At 37.5% G+C, this 12,841-nt stretch overlaps 1 protein-coding gene across 1 annotated transcript; it reads right to left on the bottom strand.

Annotated features, from left to right (window-relative positions):
- Positions 1 to 5,391: 5,391 nt before the first annotated feature.
- Positions 5,392 to 8,540, bottom strand: LOC137612186 (leptin receptor gene-related protein). Its single transcript, XM_068340585.1, has 4 exons — positions 8,411 to 8,540; positions 7,940 to 8,015; positions 7,240 to 7,426; positions 5,392 to 7,004 (listed from the first exon to the last, which is right to left on the bottom strand). The coding sequence occupies exons 1-4, from the start codon at positions 8,424 to 8,426 to the stop codon at positions 6,888 to 6,890; spliced, it is 396 nt and encodes a 131-aa protein (XP_068196686.1). The 5' UTR covers positions 8,427 to 8,540; the 3' UTR covers positions 5,392 to 6,887.
- Positions 8,541 to 12,841: the final 4,301 nt, after the last annotated feature.

The raw sequence follows: 12,841 nt of genomic DNA, 5'->3' as shown, positions 1-12,841 counted from the left end.
AAGATTTTGTCCTCAGAATGCACCAGAATGCAGGAAAACAACCCCATTTTCTAAAACATTTGCGGGGGGTGTCCCCCCCATGCCCCCCGCAACGAGCATCCGCGCACTGCGCCACTGTCTTGGACACAGAATGTGGCTTTTTGTGGCTTGCTCAATTCATTTACACTGAGCCGCAGTGGCTTAGTCATACTACTTCCTAGTGCAAGCCCAAAAAACCATCAGTTGAGCTTGAAAGTCAGGAGCATAATATGGGTCAGGAGCATATGAGACTGTCATGGCGGTGAAACGTTGTCAAGAATTCAACAGTTTAACCATTTAAAATTGATGCAAATGTTTAAAAGATGAGGGGGAATGCTGTAGGGATGGCAAAGTGTTGCTGCTGTACTGCAATGGACATGAAGCAGATGGTGACATTCGAAAAGAGACATTTCCTGCAATCCAAAAGCTTCAATCTGTGCAAGATTCGTAAAATGTTCTGGTAAGGTAGTTGCTGGACAAGCCTGAAGGTTATGCTACACAAAGGAATGAAACACAAACTCACATCTCACAACATGAGACAAAGTTGAGTTTGAATACTAAACATTTGTAAAACTGAAGTTTATGCGGGAAAGAAGATTGAGGTAAATGTTTTCGGCATCCATCTGTTTCAACTGTTCTCACCATAAATGCAGGGTTTACGTATGAAAATGAACTTCAAACCCTAATCACACTCATTTCAACATGCTTTGTGCATTTTTATTGATACAAAATTTCACTGCAGGTTTGGCATAATCATTGAAATGCAGATCATTAATACATCCCCAATAATGCAGTTGTGTTAAGTCTTTAGATAAAAACGGATGTTTAGTTCTCTTTTCAGGTGAAATATGAAGCCTAACAAGTACTGCCATTCATATGCCATCACCACAGTTAATACACACATCAGTGTTACATTGATTGTGGAACAGCGATTGATCGTGTAAAATTGATTGTATGTCATGGGCCCATTACAAAACATGGTAGAACAAAAACAATCGTCACCTAATGAGAGTGCTAATGTGGGTTTACCCAAGCTTTCCATCGCACCATTAACAAATAAATCAGACTCTAGCTCAAATACAATCCAAGCTCTTTTATTTCTGGACAGGGATGTCATTGGACTGCTTTTACTGGAACACTTTGCCCAGTATTTTCCTGTAGCGATATTGGATCCATACTGGATTCATGTAGAATGCAGAGCCAAATAAACTACACATAAGGCTAATACAACATTGGACAAAATGACAGTTAACTCATTAATCCCAGTCCGTTTGTTTCCCTGTGAAAAACATGAGAAAGCAACATCGACACCCTGACAATTGGTCGTATCAGTCGTCTATCGTGTTCATATCGCACAGAATTGTTACTGACTACTGTGCAAAACCTGTAACACTTGAAACCTCACTATTATATGCAGAATGAGGGCATATCACGGACAATAACATTAGTAACATCGCTGTAACACATTAACAAAGGATGTCATATCTGTGCTGTCAAGTTGGGTAAATAATTTGCAAATTTACATTGAATTTTCAGACAGAAAATCCAACATATCTTTTTGTCTGGTTCAGATATCCTATTTTCCCAACACATCATGAAAGCAGCACCACTTACACTTATAATGTGTAGCCTTATGAGCATGTTGAAAAAATATTTAGAAATATGAAAAGTTTTTTAGATAAATATAATATGTATATATATATGTAAAGATATATCTATATTTTATATATTTAAATTTATTAATATAATGTTACACGATCAATCGCTGTTACACAACCAATTTAAATGCTATGCTATTACCTAGCATAGCATTTCAGCGTTCGCAAAGGGGGTTGGTGCTCCAGGGCAACTTTACGTCCCAGTTTGTGTGCAGACATTTCTGACTGTAGTGACACAAAAAACTCTGGAATACCTCATCATCACATTTCACGGGAAGTGAAACCCCCAAAGTTTGTGCAGGTTGTTGTTGGTTGAGTTCGTTCAGAGACGAGTGAGGATGAAGCTTGATACGTGGTGCTAGAGAGACCTGGAGTCACGAGTGGGATGAAACGACCTACGTACGGAGTCAAAAAGACATTTTACTGATGTCCCGCTTTGCTACATTCTCTTTCAATTAATTGTTAACCTGCCAAAATTTCCCGTAATCTTCACCAAAAGAACGCTACTATTGTGAAAATGTGCGAAAACTTTGAAAACATCGCCATTTTTTGTTAATAGCTTCGTATTTCTTACCGTCGGTGCACCCGTCGCCCCGCGCGCTTGACGCCGTCCAGGCTCGCGCCGCTTGTCTCAGCGATCTCTGCGGCGACTCGGCTGCACGCGCCCCTTTTTATAAGGTTCTATTCGTTCCATTCGCGCCCATTCGACTTCCTGATGCTGCGAGCTCATCGATTGGCTCCGACGTTCTTCCGCTGACCAATGGCTGCCCGCGGACACGCCCTCACGGCTGGTCTCCGCCCCGATCCCCTGATGAGTTTCAGCGTGAGGAGAGAATGGATGCGTCTGTCTCAGTAATTTAATCAAGATTCCCCCCACCTGACCTGCTGTCTGCCTTCCATTCCCTCTTTAGACAAGCATTATCTATCCAACTGCAATAAAAGCCCTCCTTTGTCTGTGTGCTGATGATTTAGTGGGGTAAAAAAAAAATCAGAGTGAAGTTTGATTTGAGAAATAGATAATTGGATGTGCAAAAGTGAAGATTATAGTGCAAACGTCCATCAGTGTAGCTCAGTTCCCCTATTACGTGACTGTACGTAAATTAATAGACCTTTGTGGATGAAAATCCACCCTTAGAATTTGGAATCGCATTGAAATTGTTTTTAGGTTCACACACACTCTAAAAAAACCGGTGGTTTGCTTCAGCATCTACCTCTGTACAGTACCTTTTGAAGATATATTCGCATAAATCTTCAATTTGATCTTGGGTGGAAGGCTGTGGCATCATGTGTTAGCAAATTATACAGAGCCCTATAAATTTTTATGCAACTTGGATCCATATCAGATGCTCACTTGGGATCTTATTGTATATATTTTTTAGAATGTTATTGACATTTTCCCTGTAGAGAGAAGAAAAAAAAAATTCTAGATCAAAAGATGAGCTTCAAAAATTATTCAAATCTGTTCAAAGCTTTTGACAGACTCCATACTCCAGTGAAGAAAACTCCTCGGTTGCAGTAAAAACACATTATATATAAACACAATTTTATATTATAGATTTTGCTGATTAGTTTTGTTCTTATTTATCTATTTATCAGCAAACTACCTCAAATAGCTATCAATTGATTTTCATGCTGTTTTAAAAATGCAGATTTTGAGTCACTTTTGCTTAACATTGTGAAAAAAGTAATGTTTGAAGTTTTTAAGCCATTAAAAATCTACATTTGAAGGGGAATCATCTTCATTGGGTCCCAGGATGGGATAGAGAGACAAGCACTGCCACCACTAATTTACTGAGATTCCGTACATTCGGTCACTCAAATGGTTTTCAGGCATCTCTAAATTTAGGAAGGTATGTAAATGTAATATGAGATTATTGTTACAAATCAAACTCATTATTCCTAATCCTAGGAGCGGCTTCCCAGGGTCAAGAAATTAATTGGTTTTGTTGAGTTTGGTGTGAGACAGAATCAGAAAAGGCAACACCATCATGTTGTCAGCGTGTGCTGTGTCCTGGTGGGATGATGCAACTATCGATCAGTGATAATGGACTTGGCGATGGTATGCACTCTCGCTGCCTTCTAGCTTGAAGTGAATGCCTCGTTGCACTGCGTTAAACTGAATCAGCTCGTATGACCTTGTGCGGCGTTGGAATGAGTGAAACCTGAGTGGCGTTCAGCTGTGATGTGTTGCACCGAGACGCAATTTCAATCAGATGCATTTTTTACTGTATCAGTCGACAGCAACTTATCATATTGCGTGGTTTGTTTTGCTCATCTACGTTGCGTTGCTGTATAATATTTAAGACCAGACTCAGGAGTCTTTTAGAAGAATTTTGATCCCTTGGCTGTTGCCAGGCAACAGCTGTCCTGGAACAGAAATGAATTGATGTCCCTGAGCTCTTTCTCCTCCTTCAGCTCCATCTTTGCCTTTATATGTTTTTCGTCTTATCAATGTATCTCTGTCTCTCTGATAAGACACTCCAGCATTCAGCCTCACTCTATAAGCACTTTTATTTCATTGAAGTGCTGTGATGTTGGTTTTGGGTCATAGAAAAACTTCATATTCACATGGTCTCAGTAACACCGATGACCGAAGTAAAGAAGCAATGGGTTTGTCTTTCAACTGCAGTGGCGGTGAATGGAATAAGACAAGATTCTTTATCATAGATGTAGTTTATCTGGAGGCAAGTCTTCATCAGACACTTTCAGGTCTCTCTGGTTCTACCAGAGCTCATTTTGCACAATTCGGGTTAGGAGTAGCTTGTGTACCAAGCGGTCATCCCTTTCCCTGGCACTGTTCTACACACATGTGCTTTATTGTGATTATAACGTCGTTGGTCTTGGCGTCAAAACTGTCTTCCCTGCCATCCAGTAATACGGCTGATTTTTCACAAGGTGGCCGAAACAGCTGCTACCCCCCTCTGTGGAACATGAATCCACGCAAACTGTGCGAAATGCAATCAAAAAGAGATACGTAGCACAAATGATCTTCACGGGAAGGCTCATTCATATGCAAAGTGTAGGATTTGTTTGTTTGTGGAGGAAATTCGTTTGGCTTAACATGCAAATTGGTGGGAAAGCCTGACTGCATTCATGACACACGTGAACAGAGAATGAAATTAACCCGCAGGTAGTACGCAGCCGTATGGAAGATTCTGTCACGTCCTATTTAACACTGATTAGACAATCCAGGCTGTTCACATTGGTTTGTCAGACGTTTCCCTCACAATTGCCAAAGTTGTCCATCTGTAGTAAACAACATTTGTGTAAAGAGACAGGGAAAAGAAAGTTTTATATTTGGATAAAATTACAGCCCTGGGGTCAGGATGTCTATAATTTGAGTTCCTGCAGCATTTAGCACTTTAGGATTCTCCAGTCATACGTGTCATTATTGTAATTATTTAATTTTAAATGTAATTTTAAAATTATTACAAATTATTATTTTTAAACATTTATTATTTTAAATTTAATTATAAAAATTAATTATTTGCATATCTTTTTAACCCGTCCTGCTTTTTCTCCTGTTTCTATGTGTGGGTGTTGCTCTGCATTCGCTGTGTTTAAACTGCCATTAAAACAGACACTCTTATGTCTATTAAAAGAGCTGCTGATGCACAACATACAGTATGTACCTGTCTAAGGTACTTATGGTTCAGAGTCATAAGAATGATGGAGAAACATGTAAAACATACATCAGAATCAGGAGAGCCTGTAGTGCATTTATATATAATTTTAATCAATGTTAGGAGACAAAATGCAGTCAAGTGTGTATAAAATACATTTTGAGTGCTCTTGTACACTCGTTAGTGAAGGTATGGGAGTCACATAGAGGGAACCAACTTTCTTTGTTAAGCAGATCATAAAGCAGTTGAGGAGTTACGAAATCATGAATTGTAGAGCAATCTACCTACGATTCTTAATGCTGGTGTCTGTAGATAATCATATAAACCACAGACAACTCATACATAGTCAGTGGATGACAATGACGACATGGAACATGAAATATCTAATAAGATAACAAACAACACGTTATATTGATTTATAATTACAGAGTTCATCCTCTGATGACGGAATACGAAACATTGACGTGAAATCACAGCACAATTATTTTTCTATCAGTATAACTTTCTCTATAAATGACAGGCACTTATGAATGGATTTGCTGGTGAAGCCCCCTCAAAAAAGAGAAGTACACAAGGCCTAAAAATAGACATTTAGCACACTGACATTATCATTTTAAGTTTGAAACATCAATCAATGCGTATCACGCTCTGGTGTGAATGTCTTTTGTCATTTGCAGGGAAATCAAATTGATGGCAGTCCTCTCTCTCTCTCTCTGAGCTGGCCACACAATCACTGAACATAAATTCTCTGAGTTGTGATATTTGGTACCAGAACACTTTCAAAGGGCTGCAGCTTGCTTTTGAAGATCATATTGCTGCATTGCACAAACCAAAACCCACAGATTAGTGGTAAATATGTTTAATTTAGTATTTTAAAATAATCTTTGGCGAACATGTAAACACTTGCACCAAAAAAAACAAAAAAACAAAAAGCAAGGTTTCAAAGTCTTGTAGAAAGATGAAAATAAACACATCATCTCCATATAAATATATCATTACCTGACCAGGGGGTTCTTTAACTAGTTACCAGACAGTATGGATTAAGATTGCCCTGCGTTTATGCTTTAAATAAACACTGTTCGTTATATGAAAGCCATAAGTACATGTCTGACTTGAAAAAATGAAGCCACATAATGTGATGAGCATTTGGGTGTAAATTGTAAAAGGTTATTATTTAGGATCTCTTTGTGTTAATAATGAACTGATGCATAATGAAATGACAGACAGCAGCAATGAGGGGTGATTTAGGGGTGGACAAAAGGATGAGGCGAGCTAAAATAATCAGGTTAAAGTGGGTGGGTCATAGCATGAGAGGGCAAGAGGAGGCAGATTCTGTGATCCCAGACATAAGGAATATTGACAGAGTACACAGTGTTCCTTTCGAACTTAATACCCCTTATATATTAATTGGCCCGACAATATTTAGAGTAATTGGAATTATTGCAGCCTACTTTATGATGTAGAGTGCAGGGCACATGCCTTTCTGTCTGCTGTCTGACTGTAACTACACACACACACACACACCCACCCATCCATCCATCCGTCAGTCTGCCAGTCCATCTGTCGTTCCGCCTGTTGGCCGTCGACTCTACCACTGCTCCCAGCTGAAATCATCCCCACCTCCAAAGACGACAAAAAAGCCAAAGATGGTGAGGTAGATGACAGCATTCCCGGTCATCACCAGACCACAGGCTCCCCATTCGATCTGTTGGAGAAAAGTATTTACGCTAAGTGTTTTTTGGCACAAAGAAATCCATTATCTTCGAACTCCTACACAGCCAGCTGAGTGTAAGTCTCCCAATATTAAAGTGCGAGACAAATATAACAAAAATGAACATGACACAGATTGTGTAGGTAAATACAAACGAATAAATGAAAACAAAAAAGGATGGCCGTCGATTTTATTGAAAAAGAATGAGCATGATGCAAAACGAACTTACTAGGTGAATACGAGCTAGCACGATGGGAAACCCAAAAGTGGAAACCACAATGCCAGTCGTTAAGAAGTAGGCCAGCTCTCTGCATGCATTGCTGGCAGACTCAGTATCATCAGAGAGGCGTCTGGATATGAAGGTTGGGATAGGACTTAACATGTAGAAAATCAGGACAAACATCGGCCAGTATACCCTGCAAAAACAGAAGGGGAACAGTTAAAATGATGGAAAGAGAAGGAAGTATTTTAAATAGTCCTACAGAGGTTTGTATTCTACAACTTAACATTCGTTTACCAATCAGCAGAGGTTTAATCTACAAAGCAAACATTGGACAGCTTCTTTGACCCTGAGGGCAAATTCATTGCCTGTTGTCTAAATCTAAAATCTATAAAAAGTACTGTAAATAATCATTATAATATGGGAGTGTGGGTTAAAGATGTGGGTATTTGGCAGTTTTCATACTTAAAAAAAAAAAAGGAAATTAAACATCTGCATTTGTTGGAGCGGTCTGTGATTCTGAGCGTGCTTTTAAAAGTCCCTGACTTCTCTGAAAAGTCAACTATCGAAAGGATGGTAGATCGATCCTTCGAGGGTCTGCTTCAGCATTATTTTTGTGAACACCTCTTATGTCTTTGTGATATAGATATGGATAAGCCTCATTAACACATTTTTAGTCATAACTTTATCAAATACTTAAAGCACCTACCCATACTGTTCCAGTGCACAACCCAAGAGAAGAAATGTAAGTCCAATAGCACCACTGAAGGACAAACCAACCAGTGCTGAAAGAACATATTACATTATATATATTATATACAATATATATATATAACATATTTGATATTACATTGCAGTGTATTACAATGGCAGAGAGACATTTGTCCGGTCATGGTTGGAGACTAAATGGGATTGCAATGACCATTACGTCAACATAAAATAATAATGTACCATGATAAAAAAAACCCCCCAGATTAAAACTGAATTACAGCCATTTTTTAAAGCTTGCTAACAGTCTTAACGTCCTCAGACAGTGTTGCTAGATGAAAACAGCGCAAACGTTTCCAAAAATATTCTGGAAATAATGTTATCAAAGTTTTTTTGAGGTATTGACGGTAAAGTATGTCAGTGTCTCCAAATATATATGACGTTTCACTCAGAAAAACATTGATTAAATTACCTTTAATTCCTGCCATTGCGACAAACTAATTAAATTGTCTCCCGTTTCGTTTTCTGTCTTTGTTCTTTGTGTATTGTTTACGTGCCCCCCTTCTTCGCACAACTTCCTGCTTCCTACATCTGAGCTCGCTTTGTGTCACGTGACTTTTCTTAAAGGGACAGTAGCTCAGTATTCTGTCCCAACGTGGGTCAGTGTGGTCCAAGTCCTAGATCCAAATCTGTTAATAGTAGTAAATTACAAAAAAAAAAGCACTAAATATTATTGAAATTCATGAAGCATGACTTTATAGTTTTAAAACTATCTTTACAGTTTCACAATTTCCACAATCTTTACATATTTATTACCCCATTGCACATACATATTGTTTATATCGTACATACTTGTTATTGTGTATTTTAGTGTTAGTATTGGCTTTCTGTGTATTAAAATTTGCTGCTTTATGTGCCTTAAATTGACCTTTGGACACAAATAAAGATTTCTGAATTGAATTTCAATAATATTTATCATCATCATCATCATCGGTCGATTGTAGGTGTCTCATTGAAATAAAAAAAACGTGTGCTGGCAGTTGCATTGCAGGAAATAAGACAATTTGAGCACTACATCCAATTACTCAAATCTAACCCCCTAGAAAAGCTTATTTTCAGTATTCCAGTCTCTTGATTTATGTCCTCTGAACATTCATGTAATTTGTTGGATTTCTTTCCTTTTTCATTGTAACATTCATAGTATAATTTAATTTAATTCAATTTAATTTGATACTGTATATATTTTTTTTAATTTTACACTGTTTTATATTTTAATTTAATTTTATACTGTTTATATTTTAATTTTATACGGTTTATATTTTAATGAAACACTGTTATATTTTTTAAATTTTATACTGTTTATTTTTTAATTTTATAGTGTTTATATTTTAGTTATAGTTTAGTATATAAGTCCTGTTAGTGCTGCATGTATCTGTTAGTGTAGTGTATGTCTTGTGGTATGTCCTGTGATGTCAGTGTTTCTTTTTCTACTGGTGTTTATCCAGTATTTATTCATAATGTAATGCCTGAGCAGTGGATATATACAATTTCCTCCGGGATTAATAAAGTATCTATCTATCTATCTATCTATCTATCTATCTATCTATCTATCTATCTATCTATCTATCTATCTATCTATCTATCTATCTATCTATCTATCTATCTATCTATCTATCTATCTATCTATCTATCTATCTATCTATCTATCTATCTATCTATCTATCTATCTATCTATCTATCTATCTATCTATCTATCTATCTATCTATCTATCTATCTATCTATCTAAAAAGTATGCTTGTGGGGGAAAAAAGAGTTGAAAACTTACTGTCTTACTTACTTACTTATTCCTTCACCTTTGTGACTGATAATTTTCGTCAATTTCTTTTAAACATAAAACCAAATTACACCACGTGAAAAGGCGACCTCAGATGAACTAGAGCTGAGTTGAACGAGAGCTCGACCTGGATTTCAGGTTCAGTATAACATAGAGGTAAAATCATTGGAAAGCTGTATCACATCAAAGAGCATGACTGATCACAGCAGTGCACCAGGTTGTTGGCAGATTGACGTTGCTGCTGTCCTGATGGAAATAATGCATTGAATATATTACATTGCTATCCACTGTACAACAACTGAAATGTCTCTCACCGTCACAAATATTTAGCATTTTTAAAAGTGAAATATTAGAAAACATCTTCAGATACTCCTGATAAGGAATGATGCGTTTGTGTTTGTCATTCTCATTCTGCAGCAGCACAGACTCGACTTCAATTTCAGATTATTATTCAGTGATGAGTATGGATGATTCAAATAATCATCTGAAGCTTGATGACAGGAAAATGAGCATCGTGTGCATGAGGAAATGTTATTCATGGGTGAAATGTGTTGTTCCTTTTCCAAACCGACTTCTCTGCAGTCTTCAGAAGCTACTGCTGAACACAAAACTGTAAAACTGACCCCCTGAGTGTCCACAGTCACAAACAACATGGTGGAACTGTGAGTCACTGCGTAGCTGCGTGTGTGGAAATATCTTCTATCAGTTTTGAGATGCTGATTCTTCCAAAACTAATGATTCATGGGAGTCATTCTGCATTTATACTTTGCATTAGAAGACATTTTTACAGAGGAAATTAAACTGTATTTTAGGGCCAAATGTATTGGATGACTAATTTGTATTTTAATCACTATGAGTGGGTGCTTAGGATTTCAAAACTCAAAGTTTTTTGTGCCAGGAGCTCACTAGTTTAAATTATAACTGCAACAACCACAGATGCCAAAAGGGGAATTATTTGCTACTACAGCATATGAAGCAGGGGCATGATTCTGACATGAACAAAAAATAAAGAGCAGTTTAATGTGGTACACTGCAAAAATCACAGCATGTTTTTTATCAGCAAAAAAACACCACTGTAAAAAAAACTACTGCGAGTTGAGCTCGGAGATCTTCAGAGCAATGGTTGCCAAGTGAGAAACCTGTCCCAAACATAGACAATATTGTTAAATACTCAAAAACCTCTTATTTAATTATCACCAATCAAGTATTTTTATTTAATTCTCAAAATTTATATAATGTTCTTGAACATATTTGAATTCTAGTGTTAATTATGTTACTAAAATTCCAATAAATGCTTACAAAATCTTTTCATGCAAACCTAATCTTTTAACAATAGATTACTGAAATATTTGTTATTTTGGGTGAAATATTTCTGAAATGCTCAGTTATATGTTTCACCTGCATGTCTAAAAAGATTTTCTTTTTCTCATCGGTGTCTATGTGGATCCAAACCCATAGCTGCCGGTCCCACTGAGTCTCAATATGATTCGTGACCCATCAGAGAAGATTATCTGCAGACCCTGGTGAAATAACAGTCCGTTATAACTGTGTGAAGCTTTTAGGATCTACAGGCATCCATTATAACCAGCAGATGTATTCAGCATCACCTTTACTTCACAGGACTACAGCTGGATCCTGTACCTAGTTCCCGGCCATGGTACTGTCTATCGGGTCTGTGTACCTAAAATCGTCTGCTTTCTCCACCTGCTAGATTTGGTTTCCCACAGTGAATCTCCGATTTATGATGGACTTGTCGCTGATCAGGAGTTTCATATCCTCCATCAACTCACAGGCAGTGTCTAGGTCTATATTCTCATAGTTATACCTGAGCAAAAAAAGAAAGATACACAAAACAGAGCAAAATGATAAACTAAACATTGTGGAAGCTTAGTTTCCCCAACATAGACATAGACTGTGGCTTAGTTTGACCTTCGTTTAATTGCAACATTATCATTGCAAGTTATTTAAGAAAAATATGATTTCACTGCTGGTGGTTTTCTTTATAGTAGGTCCATAGATCCGAGCAGGAAATTATTGCCAGAATTGCTCAAACATCAACTGCTCTGGTAAAACTCGAGCCCATATGGCATCAAAGGTGAGACTGCTGTGCTCACTTGTCATCACCAGATCTTCAGGCCCTCCTACAAGGAACAGTACAAGGTGGCAGGAGACAGGGAGACATAAGAAAAGATGGGAGATAGTGACAGCTGCTGAGAACAGAGAGGGATAGAGAGAGCTGGTTAACAGATCGTCTGTGGTGCCCCAACGACCCTCCAGGGTTATGGGATAGGCAGGCTAGGCTAGATTTTCTTCAAGTTCTAGATCAGATGAGTTCTATCTACGATTTAATCTTGGTTCCAGATCTTTATCTTTATTATTTTATAAAACAACAGAAAATTTCCAATGAGTCCCATAAATTCAATCTCTATAGATTACCAGATCAAAAATGTCTCTCGGATCCAGATTACATTTTGATGTGTGACAGATCTTATGGGAATGTAATGAAGTAAAAACAGAATATGCACTGTGTTTGCGTGGTTTTTTCTCTCTCTGTACATTCTTTTGTAGAAACACAAAATGTCTTTTGTGTGTAAAAAGAAAAGAAAAGAAGAGATTATGTAATGTCATATATGTGCCACTAGGTGTCAGGACTTTCCTGTATGTATACAGTAGAAAGCACTATAATAATGTGACAGAATTTGTCATTGTCAGTTTTTCAAACACTGCTTCCTCGCATTTTACATTTTATTTTTATTTTTTCACCTATGATGGCGCACGGGTCCACTCCTCACCTGGTAAAGTTGTTTCAACCATGTTTTATACACTGGTACTTAAGAATATCCTCTGGTGGCCAGGATGGAGAGCCATGCCAGCACAACCCAAAACCCATCCTTCTCATGAATATGGTCTCCACCTGATACAAATATGTACCGGTAATTACATTTCCCACCATTATAAAAAAAATATGTCAGAATCTTACTCTCTTCGTTATTTTAATTAAAATTCAGCATGTTTTGATAAAATGACTTTCGGTGGGGATGCTGCACCTGAACCAATGCTTTCCTAAC

This window comes from Antennarius striatus, chromosome 18 (genome assembly GCF_040054535.1).
Source record: "Antennarius striatus isolate MH-2024 chromosome 18, ASM4005453v1, whole genome shotgun sequence".
In the NCBI taxonomy this organism is placed as follows: Eukaryota; Metazoa; Chordata; class Actinopteri; order Lophiiformes; family Antennariidae; genus Antennarius; species Antennarius striatus.
This window is presented reverse-complemented; position numbering and strand designations above follow the sequence as displayed.

What these genes read in the sequence shown, in the direction of transcription:
- LOC137612186 (XM_068340585.1), bottom strand. An exon ending in TGTGCACTGGAACAGTATGG is followed by an intron (nt 7,427 to 7,939) that starts GTAGGTGCTTTA and finishes CTGTTTTTGCAG; the next exon opens with GGTATACTGGCCGATGTTTG. An exon ending in TGCTAGCTCGTATTCACCTA is followed by an intron (nt 7,005 to 7,239) that starts GTAAGTTCGTTT and finishes TTTCTCCAACAG; the next exon opens with ATCGAATGGGGAGCCTGTGG.